This window comes from Echinops telfairi, unplaced genomic scaffold (assembly GCF_000313985.2).
Source record: "Echinops telfairi isolate 266 unplaced genomic scaffold, ASM31398v2 ScPeMD7_18;HRSCAF=68, whole genome shotgun sequence".
In the NCBI taxonomy this organism is placed as follows: domain Eukaryota; kingdom Metazoa; phylum Chordata; class Mammalia; order Afrosoricida; family Tenrecidae; genus Echinops; species Echinops telfairi.
This window is the reverse complement of record NW_022103915.1, coordinates 30,316,288-30,333,228: the sequence shown is the minus strand read 5'-3', so window position 1 is coordinate 30,333,228 and position 16,941 is coordinate 30,316,288. Positions and strand designations below refer to the sequence as shown.

Genomic DNA, 16,941 nt, shown 5'->3' with positions numbered 1-16,941 from the left:
GCGGCCGTGGGGAAGGCTGCGTTAGGAAGATGGGCACTATGTGGTTGTCAGTGGCCCCGCCATGTGTTCGGAGGAAAGTGCACCCCAGCGGTTCTCAAGGCTGACCTTCAGAGCAAATCATTAGGTGGCTCCGGGCGCTGTGTACCACCACCCTTTCCCCTGGTAGTAGGGTGCTTAACCGTCTGTGCCACCAAGGACCTATAGTAATTATGCTACTAGCGTATCAAACTCATAGCTACTCTATAGGAGAACTGCTTGAGACTAACTCTTTTTCCAACAGTTTTATTGGCATACCATTCAGAAATCATACAACAGTCCAGTCACATCCAACAAGAGTTGTACAATTATCACCACAGTTTTACAACATATTCATTCTTGTGCTCTTTATTAACTTCCCACTTCCCCCAACCTCCCCTGCCATATCCCCAAGGAACCATTAATCCAGTTGAAACTGTAACTCTTTACAGGAGTAGAAAGCCCCATCTTTCTCCCTGGGAGAAGCTGGTGGTTTTGAACTTCTGACCTTGAAGTTACAAACTGAATGCCTTACCACTTCATCACCTATCCTTATAACCAGACCCCCTTCTTTATCAGAATTTAACATTCTTCAGTTTGGCTTCAAGGATCTTTGACCATCCTCGAGGGACTCAAACAAGTTTAAAATTTTGTGTTTGCAAAGTACAAAGAACTCTGAAGGGGCAAAATTGGGGCTATATGGTGGATGGGGTAAGGGACAGACCTTGCTACTCTGGAAGAATGGGCAGGGACATTTTAGTGCTGGGAAATTTCTTAGCACAACTTATCTGGCCTTTTTCTCACCAATACACCGCTGCATTTTACTTCATACGCCTCCACGATTATCTTGTTCTCTTCAAGAAAATCTATCAAGAATCCCAATAAACAGTCACCAGAGCCCTCTGAGCTGACTTTTTTTTTCACCTCCCCCGAGCTGACCTTTTGGCAAAGCATTTAGCAAGCCCAGCAGATCCCCTTGGAAGCCGCTGTTTTGATTGGATCTTTTTAGAAGGCACTCTAACGGCAGGTCTGTTCCCAAGATCACTGTCTGTAGCCATCCATGATCACAGAAACATGTTTAAACATTTTGTTGCTACAAACCACACACAGAGGACCTGGAAGCCTAGCAGCAATACTTTTTGACAACTCATTTGTGTCTTACCAGCATTCAAGATGAGGAGCCATTTATATGAGGGGGCTGCAAAACATTCATTAGAAAAATAGATTGCGATCGGAATGTTTCAGCAAACTTTTTGAAGTAGTACTTGAAGTCAAACCATATCTGGTATGTACATAACATTTTTACCACATAATAATAACCTCTTAAATTTTGTACTTTTTAATTTCATCTCAGAAGTGTAGATTGTACAGATCATTTAAAATTTTTCATTCAACAAACACAAGAGAACAAAATAAGCATGGTTTTTACTCTCATGGAACTTATTTTCAGTTCATAGAACAGACCCCAAACCCAGGCAATGACAGTGTCTAACTGCTGTTACAAGTGTCATGGTGGGAGAGGGCGGCACCGGGCACTTCTTACTTCATAAGGTGGGACGAGCGGCACCATCAGCCCAGGGCTGATTCCTCTGAGGCACAGGTGTGATGTGCCTCCAGCCCGCAGCTCCTTTACCAATGTGGATACCAACTGCTCCTGCCAAAGCGCTCTCTGCTGCTCACCTGTTTGGTAACTCAAAGCAATGGCCACACCAAACTTGCAAACCATACTCATGAGATGGTATGATTTATTAGGGAAATAACTGGTTATAATCCAGGATTGGGAATTCTCAGGATACAGTTCTTTGGTCAGGATAGTCTCCACCCAGTCATGTTTACAAGATACACCCGGGTCCTTGGCCTCATGAGCTGCTCGGGCAAGTCTTAGCTTTCAGTTCCTGGCTTCTCAGCCCTGTGGCCTCTGCCTTGCTTAAATAAGTATAACTCTGCTGATTAAATGCTCACTCCACTGTTAAGCCTCAGCCTGAAAGTACTCAACTCTCTTTGGGTCTGCAAACTTAGCTGCCCCCCGCCCCCCAATTAAGTGCTTAGAGGCAAACCACTCCACCAGCAAGTCAACCTGCCCAAAGACACTGGGAAGCCCACCCACCTTGAATCCTGCTCTTGGGTCTGCAGCTTTCACTTCTCTGCCATGGTTCTCCACCTCTGGAGGCAGTGTGTCAGTGCAGAGATCTCAGGGGTCCACAGGACACATTTCTCCTGGCTCTTCCCTTTGATGGTGGAGCAATCCCCCTTTCCTGTTTCTGAGATGGCTCATTTTAAACCCAGCAGAACTGAGCCTTGATTCCTCTGAGGGGGGGAGGTCAGAGAAATCTTTCTAGTCTTAAAAAAAAAAAAAAAATCAATTCTAACATCCCTCCCACAGCATTCTCAATCTCTCTGCTGGGCTCAGTAATTCAGCCGCTCATACCCACCAGCCACTCCAAGGGAGAAAAGATGAGGCTGTGTGCTCCCATTAAGATGCAGTCTCAGTGACCCTACAAAGGGTAGCCTGAGTGAGAATCGATTGGACGGCAGTGACTTGAGGATGGCAAAACTGACCAATCTTGTTAGGGTCCCATACGACTTATTTGCACTGTCTCACCCCACAAGGGTATGTACCTTACTTACACTATTACCAAGCTATTCACTTCTCTTGGGCCACAAGCACTTCAAATTTACATCACCCTTCCCAGCCATTTGGTGGCAGATACAAACACTAATGGTGGGAGTGCCGCATCCAGTAATTCCGTGCACTGCAACAAGACAGGCCAACACTCAAGGAGGGCATATACAAGGGCACTTTTGTGGGTAAACTTGCTGAAGGTTTTCTGGAGGGACAAACGCCCTTGTGAACACGTTGCAGACAGAGGCTGCTGCCTTCTGTAAATTAGAAAGCATTCTTCATCTGAGTACATGCCAGAGCTTACTTTTAGCTCAGCACATTAAAGATACTCAGTAAATTGGGGTTTTTACCCCCCACCCCCTTTGGTTGCAAACAAAATAGCCCAAATCCGAAGTACAGATTTTCATCTAGAGAAGCTAAATAGCCAGAGCTGGAAAAACAACAACAAAAATAAAACCCAGAACACATTTCTCTGGCACCCTTCCTTTATAACGAGGACCTGGCTTCCTGCTACCAGCCTGGAACAGGTTAACAGCTGGTTCTGTTGTTAGGTGCCATCAAGTCAGTTCCAACCCCTAGCGGCCCCATCTGTGCACAACAGAACAAAACACTGCCCGGTCCTGCTCCACCTTCGTAACTGTTATGCCTGAGCCCAGTGTTGCAGCCACTATGCCCAGCTTATCTCGAGGGTCTTTATTTTTTGCTGCCCCTCTACTTTACCAAGCATGCTGTCTGGTTTCTCCTGATAAAATGACCAAAGTACGTATGTGGTAAGAAGTCTTGCCATCCTCGCTTCCAAGGAGCATGCTGCCTGTACTTCTTCCAAAAGACTTGTTTATTCTGGCAGTCCACGGAACTTTCAATGTTCTTCTCCAGCTCCACCACTCAAATGCACGGTTCTTCTCTTGTCTTCCTTATTCAATGTCCAACTCTCACATGCATAGGAAGTGACTGAAAATACAGTGGCTTGGGTCAGGCACCCGAGTCCTCAAATTAACCTCCTTGTGTTTCAATACTTTAAAGAGGTCTTGTGCAGATTTACCCAAAGCAGTGTGTCCTTTGACCACCTGACTATTGCTTCCATGAGCAATAATTGTGGATCCAAGCTTGGCAGCGTCGATCTTTTCTCCATTGATTATGTTAGTAGCTGTTATCTACTGGTCCTGCTGTTAACATTTTGGTTTTTTTATACTGAGTTGCAATCCATACTGAGGCTGCAATCCTTCATCAGCAATTTCTTCAAGTCCTCCTTGCTTTCAGCAAGGTTGTGTTATCCACATATCGCAGGCTGTTCATAAGCCTTCTTCCAATTCTGATGCTGTGCTGTGCTTTATTATTTGATCAGCACACAGAAAAGTATCGTGAAAGGATACAGCCCTAACTCACACCTTTCCGGATTTTAAACCACGCGGTCTCCCCTCGCTGTTAGAATGACTTCCTCTTAGTCTATACATAGCCTACTTTACAGGCTATGGATTTTTGTGGGGAATGGAGGTAGAAGGTGAAAAAGAGGTAAGTCGGTGATATACAAACATTTCATGACTCTGGAAACAGAGCCATTGAAAAGTGTTCAACTGCAAGTAATCGGAAAGAAATGGCCTCTACCTGTTGAGGTGGGGCTCTGCATAATGTGACGCATCTCAAAAGCAAGCTCCTGGGGCTCTGAATTGAGAGGAGCACTCTAGGAAGGAGGGCGAGGAGCGCTAGAAGCTGCAGAGACACTGGGCTTACAGGGGCCACCTGGTCTTTCTGAGGAGGTACAACTGAAGCACCACGCCTTTACACCCATGTGAAATAAATGAGGAAACAAGAAAACTGGTGAACAGGGAGGAATTATTGTCAATCCACACATACTCCACAGTCACAGAGAACACGCCCAAGATGGTTTCTGCTAGCCTTTATTTGTAAAAATTTACACAAACCCCCCCAACCTAATCACAAGTAAACCGTTATACATCCCACCTGCCTCTTTTCCATTAAACAGTTAGAAAAATGGCTTTATGATAAAGGTTTATGACGATGGTATAACAATCCTTAGAACGAACGTATCATTCTCATTTATATAGGCCCTGTGGGATAATATGCTAAAAAAATGGAGAATAACATCATTTTTTTAAAAACAGATCTGCTCTTGCACTAGCCTTGATCAAACGGCAAACACCTGTGCCTTTTAGACAAAATTAAGGCAGCACAAAGTCAACTTTCAATGCCCAAGCTGGTATTTTGGCTTGAGTCAAAGGAAGAGTTCGGTGTCACAGAGCTCAAATTCAGTGTCACATCCGGAGGGGAAAAACAAAAACTTCAAGATAAACTCTTCTCCTCCTCCAGCCTTGACATTCTGTTAGAACAAACCTCCACCAATGAAGTAACTTTCCTTGCTTCCAAAAAGGGGGAAGGCACATTCAGAAATAGGAAAGAGTACACTGTTAGGCTACTGGTACAAAATAGAATCTCACCTTTAGATGTCTAAGAATGGATCGTTACCCACACACTGATTTATTCTTTTTCCTATTTGGGCATTTCATACAACACAGCACCACAGGTAAACCTGTTCCACACCAGTTTCCCTAAGGCAAGGACCCCCCTGCCAGGCCATTTGAAGCAGTTCCATCCAGTTTCTAACAGTGGATGGCAGTGCTGCACACATTTATGAGAGAATGAAAGAAGCAATCGATACAAGGAGTCGAAGGAAATTAAAAGAAAAAGACTTTTGGAGGTCACAGTAGCTGGAACATTAACCAAACAGCCTGGGATTTTAACATAACTCATTCCATTCCTTCATCTGCTTTTGTACTTTATCCAGAGTACTCGGTCTGGGTCCTCTGTTAATTCCAATATGCTGCTGCTAATTGCAAACTGCAAGGTCTAAATCCTGGTATTCTTGCCTTAGCTATTAGCTGAGTCTTGTAAAAGTCCGTAGAGTTTTTAACAGAGAGATTGATTAATTACAGGAAAAGTAAACTTCCATCTACTTTCCTAAGAGAAGTGGGAAAAATTTCAAGTGATGGCATGTTTTATCAATGTTTATGACTATGGTAATTTGTACACATACATTTACATAACATTAATGATACTGCCCTTTAGTCACCTTAAAGTTCCTTGGTGATGATGTCATCGAACCGCTTAATTCTTGAGACAGAGCATGAAAGAATGCACAAAAAACTGGGGCTTTGTATTTTTCCCTTGGCAAAAGCTGTGTTAAAAATTCAAACAGTCATATTCAACAGTCATAATCCTTCTATCTAGGATTTATAAGAAATTCTGAGAAAACAGAACTAAAAAGAATGCAATTGGAAACTAGGCAAACAACAATAATAGATAGATCACTGTGGCAAGTTAGCCCCTGAAAAGAGGATTAACCTCATTCTCCACTAAGGAAATGCAAATTAAGAGAGACAATATTTAGCAGGATAGCTATAATTTAAATATAATACCAAATGCTAGCCATGGAGAGGAACTGGGTCAGCCATACACTGCTGGTGGAACTGTAAAATGGCCTGGGGTCACTTCTTTCTTTTTTTAAGTGCTTACCACATAACCCAGAAATTGCCCTCTTGGGCATTTACGTAATTAAAAAGAAAAAAAACTGAGTTCACATAAAAACGTACACAAATGTTCACAGCAGCTTTATTCACAATGTCCCCAAACTGACAAGCACCACGTGTGCTGTAATGGGGCGCGGTTAAACCAGCTGTGACACAGCCGGGCCTTAGCGCACTGCTCAGTTACGAAAAGGAGCAGCTCCTGGTACCTGTAACAGCATGGCAGGTTCAAGACAAGCGCCTCTCCAAAGGGCACACGACACGATTCCACGATGCCACGTTACAGAGGTGAAGACATTAGTGGTTGCCAGACTTGGAGGAGGGGAAAGGAAGGTGGCTCTGGCTATAAAATTGTAGCAGAGGGATCTGTGTGATGGAACTGTGGTGGTCATCATACAATCTGTACCCATGATAAAACTGCACAGAAATAAAAACACATACACAAAAGGGGGGCACAAAGATCAAGCAGTTGAGCACAAACATTTTAATTTTCTAAACAAATGTCCTTTAAGAGTTGCGACAGTTCAAACCTCACCACATCCTTCACTTTTGAGAGACGGAGAGTTATGAAAAGGCTTATCACCAGGTGCTATCTACATATTTCAGCTAAGGGTCAGTGAAAGCTAAGGGCGTTTTCACAAGGAAACCCAAAGGGGTCTTGGTAAAGGAATTAAGAGCAGGAGCCCAAGCAGCTGGGCAAGCGGGAGAAGGAAGGAAAACCTGGTTCAAACTGATCCCATGAGGAAACCCAGTACAAATGCTGGCTTTGGCATTATCTAGGTAACCCCGAGTCTGTTTAGTTTTTTTCCCCCCCAAAGGTGACCCTAAGAGACCTATTGTTGAAAAACCAGTCCATATCCTACCAAGTTAAAAAGAAGTCCCTCATTGGCTTGTTGGGTCTAGGTGGTACCCCGTGTCCCCCCACCCCAAGAGAGATCAGTTCTGGCAAGAAAAGCTCCAACGTGCCTTGATGGTGCTGTTGGCGGGCCATTAGTCAGGCCTGTTCCAGCGATGTTCTGCTGAGTGAGATAAGAGGTGGGAGGGGCTGTGCCTCATTTACTCAATCAGCTTCTTGGCCTTGAAGAAGCGGCGAAGGTAGAAGACCTGCCAGGTGGCGAGTCCAATGAGGCAGAACATGGAGAAGATGCTGAAGTACAGGACTCGAGTGTTTGTTGACTCTTAAAAACAAAAACACAAAAGCATTGTAAAGGCAATGAAGTGAGTCTCAGCTTGTTAAGGCAATCAATTAACTGATGCACTCTGTAGGAGGTAGGATTTCAGATTGACTAAATGTGTATATATATATATATAAAATGTTTACAATAACAAAAACTAGTATTATCACATGGACAGACTATAAGCTTTGTTCAACGGCCTAGCACAGAAGAAATGTCACTTGAACACCTACGACGGTGTCTTTACTTTGGGCAGCAACGGCACAGAAGCAATTGGCCTTGCACACATCTCCCTGACACAGCAGCGAGAAGGCACACTGGAGTCAAAGGTTTCAGGGTCTGTCCCCTTGGGGGCTCACTGAGGATGAAAAGGAGGGCGGCCGGCCCTCACCATTGGTATCCCGCATCTCCTCCTCGCGTCTCTTCATGTAGGCAAAATCATTCACGATGGATTCGGAAAGGTCCTCCAGGCGGCGCAGCTCCACCTCTAAAGGTTTCAGCTTCTCAACCTTCGCAATCTGGAAGAGAAGGGGTCCTGAGCACTGCTCTGCGGGGAGAAAAACTGCAGCGGTATCTTCTAAAAGGGTCTGCAAATGCAATCTCTTCTATCACCATCCGAACCTATTGTCCAATGCAGGCTTCCTCCTTTCCTTACAGTTCAATCTCAGGCGCCTGAAAGTCTCAGGCTTTTTCTACTTTTACTTTAAAACCCCTTTTGAAGTACTATTTATTACCTGGTAGGCTGTAAAATAAGATACACCATAAAAACTGCCCAAAGCCAAACTGGTGTGAAGCAGAGACTTATCAGAGAAGGAAAATTCAGAAAGATTTTCCACTAACAGAGCATGATGGAAAAGGGCTGGGCCTACACCCAGTCAAAGGCTGAACACTTGGGGGACCCAGAAAAACAAGGCTGTCCCGGCTGGGTTAGGCCCCCCCTGCAAATTCCAGGGGCTGCTGACTTCAACAAAGCACTTCCATCTCCCTTCCACTCACGTCTAAGAAAGTAAACATTATCATTACTCTAATGAGTATGAGAGCCAGCCTATCAGGCTCAACCTGGTTTCAGAAGAAAAGCACCGAATTCCCAATTGAGCCAAAGAAGGAAACATTACTGCATTAAAATTGTAACTCAAAATATTAAGACGAGAGAATTCTGGTGTGTTTGGTTAAGTACACAAGTGTTTCAAGGTTTAACTCATAGCTCCAGGTGTCCTATCCTTGTTGTGAAGTGCTGTCGAGTCAATTTTGACTCTTACTGACCTGATGTGGCACAGTAGAACTGCCCCAGAGAGTATTTGAGTTAGTCTGGGTAAACTAGAAGGAAAAAAATCCACAGAAACTCATGTATATAAGAGAGAGTTAAAGGATAAGAGTACATTAAGAAAGCATCCCAACCCAGTGCTGTCCAAGCCCATAAGTCCAACACCAATCTACAAAGTTCTCCTCAATCTAACAAAACACACACAATGATGCTGGCTGCAGGAGGAAAGCTGAATCAGTGACCGTGTAGTAATCATTTCAGCACTGGCAGGGGTCTCCACGTGGCTGCTCCAGCACCCAGGGCTGCATCACGATAGGTCCATGTGGCTTCTCCTCAAGGATGTCTTGAAGGAAGTGAGCCTTGCAAGCTGAAGCAGGGAACTGGCTAAGGCAGCTGCACCCTGGTCCGGCCATCAAAGAGCAAGAGACCCGAGAACTGGAAAGGCGAGGCTCACTGAGCCATTTATCTCTCTGCCCTTCAATTAATCCCACATGTGTTCATCGGCCAGGTTGGCACAATAAACCTTAACTCTCTCAGTATTGAAAGCTGTACTTTTTAAGGGAAGAACAGATGGCAGATCTTTCTCTGGTGGAGCAGCTGGGAGGGTTCGAACAGCCAACTTTAGACTTAGCAGCCAAGCACTGAACAGATGGGCCACCAGGGCTCTCAGGCATGAGTCCTAGGTCTGCTGCAAACAAACCAAAGCAACCCGTTGCCTTAAAACACTTAACAAAACAATACGACAGCCCAGTTCTCAAAAGAAATCCCTGGCAGCCTTCCTGCATGCTTGAGGCATACAGTGTGCCAGCCAGTCTTTCTCCAAGCAGACCACTGTGAGACCCAAATGTCTCTGTCATGGAGGGGCACAGCACAAGAGACCAGATGATTTCACTTGTTTTTTCTTCCCACTGTTACTAGGATTTCCTTTTAAAACTGCGAGATATCATCAGTTCCCCAACTCTTAGAAAACCCTTTACTTATCAGCTGTTCTTTTAAAATCTCTCCACACTGGGAACAGCTCCTTCACTCTCCAGTTATACTGCATTCCCTGAATGCCCCACTTCCTCCTTGCTTCCCTAACGCACCTCGTTCACTCTTTCGGTTAAATGTCAACAGTAGTTACCACAGGCCGAATATGAGTAATTTAAGGTCCCCTCCCCACCCCCCCGCGTCTCTATAGTCTTCACTTACTGTGTGAATATAAATGTAGTTTTATTTAAAGTAAAAGAAAACTAAAAACTGCTGTTAAAATGGAAATGTAAGGGGGAAAATGAGCTGATAGCAAGGGCTCAAGTAGAAAGAAAATGCTTTGAAAATGATGATGGCAGCCTATGTACAAATGTGCTTGACACAATGGATGAATGTATGGATTGTATTAAGAGATGTAAGAGCCCCCAACAAAAGTACTTAATAATTTAAAAAATGGGAATGTAAAAAGTATGTCTTTAAGGTGGATAAAAATATGATGGCTGAATGAAGGAAAACAAAATATGATGGCTTCACACTGGTCCGCCGAAGTTTTCTTTTGGTGGATGTGGGTTAATTGGCAAAACGTTGGCTCGTCAATGGTGTGACTGACAGCTGAAGGACCAGACTAAAGCTACCCGGGGATAAGATTCAACCCACAAATGAACTGAGCTAACTCTGCTAGTTGAATACCTAAATCCCAGCTTGTGCTAAGAATATAAAATAGCTACCTTGTTTCATACAGAACTGTAAAGCATAGAAAATTCCTTAGGAAAAAGATCACCACATGGGCGACTGAGAACCACCTCACTGTAATGGTGTGCTCAGGTGGAACCCTCGCCTGTTCAGCGTTTTCCTTTCTGCTCTCTACTTCCCCCTTCAAAGCTTCCTGACTGAGACAGTGTGAAAAGGCAGCGACATGAGCATTCTTAGAGATAAATGGTGACGGCTTTCTAAACAGAAACTTACACATGGATCTGGAAGTGAAACTAAGGCTGTGGCTCTCCCAGATGAAAATGACATTAAAAAAAAACGTCTTTGAAGACTACTTTTAACATGGTTTTGGTTGTTGTAGTTGTTAATGATAGGCCGCAAGCCTACAACCTGAAATAAGAGGATAACTCCGGGGCTGTCGATGGCATTTGTAGATTACAACTCCGCAAACTTGGTTCCCAGTCCCAGTCTCTTCTGCTGTTCCATTACTGTCTAGTTAACAAGCAACACAAGAACAGTATGTTCTCTAAGGAAAACCTTCACAGCTCCCCACGTTCGCGCTTTCTCAGAGGTAACCTGGCTTATGAATTTGGTGCTTATCTTTCCAGCCCCTGTTGTAAGACACACCATTTTTGCCTTTGTATGTACATGTCATCTCACGAAAAGATTTGATGTAGCGAACACAAATCAGTGAAGATCAGATGAGCTGTGGGATGACCAACACACCAGGAGAAAGACAGACTCGTCGAATGGACGCCAGGAGGGCCCTGAAACTTGCTGTAGAACGTAGAGGAGTTAAACGGAACAGAAGAAACGATGAAAGGGCAGCTCAAGACAAAGTATCACAGTAATAGGTGCAAAGACCTGGTGTTAGCAAACCACAAACGAAGAACACACTAAGCAATTCTCTCCAGGTGAAAGAACTGAAGAGAAACTCCAAGCCTCTAACGGCAATACTGAAGAAGTCTAAGGGCAAAATGCAGAAGGATGCCGGAAGCATCAAAAGAACATGGAAGGAACAAATGTACAAATGTGCTTTATACAACCGATGTATGTATGGATTGTGTTGAGTTGTATGAGCCCCCAATAAAAATGACTTAAAAAAAAAAAAGAACATGGAAGGAATACAAAGAATCACTGTACCCCAAATAATTGGTTGACAGTCAAATACTTCAGGAGGTGGTATAGGATCAAGAACCAATATTATTAAAAGAAGAAGTCCAAGAGGCACTGAAGGAACTGTCAAAACTAACTAACTAACTAATCAACAAGGCTACAGGAATCAATGGAATACCAACTGAAAAATTTCAACAAACCAATGCAGTGCCTGAGGTACTTTCTCATCTATGCCAAGAAATTTGGTCAACCGACTGGAAAAACCGACTAGGCACATTTGTGCCTAGTCCACGAATGGTGATCTAAAAGAATGTGGAAATTTTAAATCAGCATCACTAATATCACTCACAAGTAAAATTTTGCTGAAGATAATTCAAGGTGGTGAGAGCAGTATTATCGACAGAGAACTGTCAGAAATTCAAGCCAGATCCGGAGACACCATGGAATAAGAGCTATCACTGCTGGTGTCAAATTGATCTTGGTTGAAAGCAGAGAATACCAGAAAGATGTTTACCTGTGTTTAACTGACTGTGACAAACACATTTGACTGCGAGTCAAGGATAACATGGCGGGAAAATGGAGATTCCAGAACACTTCCTCATGCTCATGTGAAACCGGTATACAGATCAAGAGGCAGTCGTTTAAGCAGAACGACAGGATACTGCATGGTTTCAAAGAATGACAGGTGTGCATTAGGGTTGTATCCTTGGTAGGATACTTACTCAACCTGAGCAAATAATTTGAGAAGCTGGACTGTATGAAAAACAACATGGCATGGGGATGTCTGAAGACTCATTCGCAAAGGCTGACAGTGCAAGTGAGGAGCACGGACGCCTTACTTACGCGGAGCGAACCCCACAGCCTCCAATACCCACTAAAACGCAACAGCACGAAAACAAAAGCCTTCACAACTGGACCAGGAAGCAACAGCGCGATAAACGAACAGATTGAAGTTGCGCAAGATTTCATTGTACTTGGATCCATGATCCATGCCTGTGGACGCTGCAGTCAGGAAATCAAATGATGTATTGCATTGAGTAGATCTGCTGCAGAATATTTCTTCATTAAAACTGGACAATGAATACAGAAGAATTAATGTCTCTAGATGATGCCGATGGTGAAGAATATTAGCTATACCAAAGGCTCCCAGAAGAACACACAAAGCTATGCTGGAGCACACCCAGAATGCTCCTGAGAGGGAGGTTGGTGAGGCTTGTCTCCTGTACTTTGGCCTTACTTGACAGACACCAGTCCCTGGGGGATACTTTACTATTGGTAAAGCAGAGGGCCAGGGAAAAAGAGGAAGATCCTCAAGGAGATGGACTGACACAGTGGCAATAACAATGGGCTGAAACACAGTAACAGTTTTGAAGTGGGTGCAGGACCAGGTGTGTTGTACACAGGGTCTCAATGGCACCTGCCAACATGCCTACAGAAATATGCAACTTAAAATAATGGGAGCATAGGGTACATTATTCTCCACTTTATTTTTTTTCATTAAACAAGAAGCATTTTCAAAAAGACCCGCTTTGCTTGCCTAACTAAGCAGTCAATTACTACAATCAAGACTTCTTGGTATAAAAAGCTCAGAGGAAGACATTGATATTCAAATTCCCACTGACTTTTACCCTGGTCAGTTTTTCCATTTTTAATAAACAAAACCCACTGCCATTGAGTCAATTTGACTCATAAAGGCTGGCAGATCATGGCTGGAAGGAGCATGTAACCTCAGTTCTCCTCTAGGGGGCAGCACGACCCTGATCTCAAACCAAAATCAAACTCAAAGCTACCAAGCCAATTCCCTAGGACTCACGAGATCAAACAGGTCAGAGTAGAATACCCTCTTAAGCAGGGGTCCTCAAACTTTTAAAACAGGGGGCCAGTTCACTGTCCCTCAGACCCGTTGGAGGGCTGGACTATAGTTTTTAAAAAAAAACTATGAACAAATTCCTATGCACACGGCACACATCTTATTTTGAAATTAAAACAAAAAAAACAAAAAACGAAAACACCCGGCAGGTTCTGAGGATGTAAATCTTTATGGAAGCAAAAAGCTTCATCATTCTTAGAGTGGCTAGTGGGTTAGAACTGCTGACAGTGGGATTAGCAACCTAATACGTTTACTCCACATGCCTCCAGGGCTCTTATTAAAGCTATCAAAGTAATGGAACTCACTGCTTGGGTTGATGCTGACTCACAGCAACCCTATAGGGTGAGTAGAACTTCCCCTGTGAGTTTCTGAGATGATAACTGTTTATGGGGATAGAAAGCCTTTTTTTTCACTCTCAGAGTAGCTAGTGATATATCGAACAGCTGACCTTGTGGTTGGCAGCCCAACCCGGAACCACTATGCTCCTTAGACAGTGGCCAGAGATCCTTAAAAAACAGAACAGGAAATTCAAAGGGTTTTACGTCTGATGACATAGGCATTTTTTTCTTTTTAGAGAATTCAAATCACAAGACCTTATGATTCTTTATAATAGGCCAAGCAGTCTGCCTTCCAAATAACACCATCCTACATTTGTAGTGTGTCTACAAGGCAATTTCATGAGCATTAACAAATTAGATCGTCCACTACAATTCAGGTAGATAAGAGGGGAGCCCTCCCCTGCCATGAAAACACTGACAGCTATATAACTTTACAGAACCACGTCATTCACTCACTGCCATCGAGGTGATTCCAACTCACAGTGATCCTGTAGGACAGGGTAATTACGAGTGCTCCTGTGGGGTCCTGTGATGAAATCTCTCTGGAAGCAGCCAGCCTCACCTTTCTCTGCAGACCTGGTGGCTAGCAGCTTAGTGTAGCCTGCTGCGCCTCCAGGGCTCATTCTTATCATGGGTTGCAGTAGGGTGCAGGCCATACACGCAGAGGACAGAGATGCTGAACACGAACCAAAGAAGATTAATGTACCACCTTCTACATTGTAGCACTGATGCCGAAGGGACCCAGACCCTCTAGAGAAAAAGGCTCTCCATCATCCCAAGGGCCTAGAATGAACAGCTCCCAGATCTCTGTAGCTGTTCAGTGCTCTCTAGTCATTAACTAGGGAACAAGTGCTGCGACTACTTAGGTTCCTGCCACACACAGACCTAGCGCAGAGATAACAGCCATTTCGAAGCAAGATTCAAGGGTCTAACCGTAGATTGAGAAAAGGTTGGGGCTTCAGCCTGGGTAATAATCACTCCTGTTTGCCACAACCTGGCCTGCTGCACTGGGGAGGGGGGAGAGTAGTGGGTAAGAATGTCTTGGTTAAGAAGCTGAATCTTAGAGAGCTGTGTTGCAACCACATGTGCACCGTCAGGCTTGGGACGTGCCAGACATCAGAGGCAGGAAGCAAGCAGAGGAAGTGAAGGGGTTTCCTTTAAGCTTGGGATTCCCTTCTTGGGCTAAAATCAGGACAGATAAAACCCCTCCCACTGCCAACACAGCCCAAGGATTATGGTAGTCCCAGAAGGTATCCAAACCAAGCCCCTACCATTGAGTCAATTCCGTGTCAGAGCAACCACACCGGACAGCAAAGCTGTAATGGTTATAGAAGCCGACTGCCACAGAATTCTCTTGTGGGGGGGTTGGGGGGTGCTGAGTGCTTTAGCTACTGAGCAGCCAGGGTTCCCTCCATCCAGGAGGTACAGGGGGGGTAAGCCCACGATGACGACCTATGTCTCTCTTAGAGGAAAACAAGCTAAATCTAATGTCTAACAAGGTATCAGGGAGCCTAGTACTTAAAACCACATAATGATAGTCATCATGTTGGAGAAAAGGGTGAAATTCCACAGAGAGGAATCCAAAGCTAGCTTGCTTAGAGACTGATACAAAAGTGGGGATTAGCAGCAGTAACCACAAATTAAAAATCAACTTACCTATCTTCTACCACATAAGAACGACAGCATCATTTCCCTAGTGCTTTATACCTCGCATTAGCACTTTACGAGGTAGCTTATTTAAACATTCGGATTCTTTTGAATCGTGAAAATTTACCAATATTTTAGTTTCCTCTTAAATCCATCCAATTAAAAGACTCCTGCTTTCTTTCTTTTAATCAAACTAGTCTGGGGACAGAAACAAACAATTTAAAGTCACTATCAGGAATAGCCTTCCACTCATGACTGTATCACTTGCTCCTATTTATTGCCTGCAAGTAACTCAATCCAATTCCTTTCAACTGGCTTCAACAAGGAAAAGGGAAAGGGTGTGTATGTGTGTGTGTGGAAATCCTCAAGAACCACAATGATAAACTGCAAGATGGAGGGGCTGTATTCGAGTTTAAATCCTGAGCACCCAGTTTGCAGAAGGCTGTGGATGACACTGAAAGCCCAAAATCCGGGGGAGGGAGGGAGGGGGGGAGGATGAGGAGCTGATAACAAGGGCTTAAATAGAAACTAAATGTTTATAAAATAGTGATGGCAACATATGTACAAATATGCTTGATACAATTGATGTATGGGTTGTTATATAAGAGCTGTAAGAGCCCCCAATAAAATGATTAAGAAAGAAAAAAAAAAGCCCAAAATCCATTTGCAGGGTTCCCATATGAATTAAGCCTCTGGAGAATCCCCTCTCACCAGTGGTTGGGGATGGTGGGTGGTCTTGCTATCAGACAGAGAGCACAATGGAAATTGGATGAATGCAGATGTAGTTAGGTTAAAAGTTAATATTTTATTATTTGTTCTCCCTTTCACCCATTTTAAATTTGTTCTGGTTTTTATTATTTTCTGATTTCTTTTTGATTGAGGATTTTCTCTGCTGCATATATTTATTTATGGTATTTTTTTTTTTGGTTGGGGGGGTATGCTTTTTCTTTAAGTGAAATCCAGGATAGGTAAATCTAGAGAGACAGTAACTGAATTCACAGTTTCTGAGGGTCATGGCAGGGGAGGCTGAGGGGAAACGAAGCACTCTTAACAATGAGCACGAGAGAAGAACATGTTCTAAACTTGATTGTGGTGGTGACTATACACCTCTTTTAAATATGTTTAAAACACTGAATTATGTCAATAAAACTTAAAGGAATCACAACGGCGGTGGCACTTGCTGCTGCAGGAGCTGCCAGTGCACATGGCTTCCCGCGTCCTCCCACGGAGGCAACTTCCCTCCCAGTCTTGCCCAGACAGAGCAACTCTGTTTCTGTCCCATCATTCCCAGAAAATTATCTTCGATCACCTAAAAGAACATCTCTCCCTTAATATTTAGTTCATTCTTCAAAAGCCACATACGTTTCCTGTAAACTCAAACTCCTCCTCGGGCCCTAAGGTACAATTTTGCTAGGTAAAAATCCTCTTCATCTTTCTGGAAATATTAATCTTCCTGTCTTAAACAGGCCTTGTGGGTTCTCAAAGTTGCTCTTCATCTGATGAACTATGTGGTGTGGTCCCCAGCACCTCTCCATCACTAAGAGGAAGAAGGCTCAGCTCCATCCTCCTTAATCCAGGCACACCTCCACCTCCCCACCATCCGAACAAACCAAAGGCTGTTTTTCCTACGCTTCGGTACTTCCTGCCAGCAACAACGTTTCTATGATCACA

The 16,941-nt window shown here is 43.9% G+C and overlaps 1 protein-coding gene across 1 annotated transcript in view; it reads right to left on the bottom strand.

The window, feature by feature from the left end:
- Positions 1 to 6,243: 6,243 nt before the first annotated feature.
- The window catches only part of TMED10 (transmembrane p24 trafficking protein 10), a 40,930-nt gene continuing 30,232 nt past the window's right edge, over positions 6,244 to 16,941 (bottom strand). The window contains exons 4-5 of the mRNA XM_004698719.3: positions 7,747 to 7,873; positions 6,244 to 7,358 (exon numbers count right to left, since the gene is read on the bottom strand). Coding sequence (XP_004698776.1) covers positions 7,237 to 7,358; positions 7,747 to 7,873 — 249 coding nt within the window. The 3' untranslated portion in view covers positions 6,244 to 7,236. The remainder of the gene's footprint in view (positions 7,359 to 7,746; positions 7,874 to 16,941) is intronic.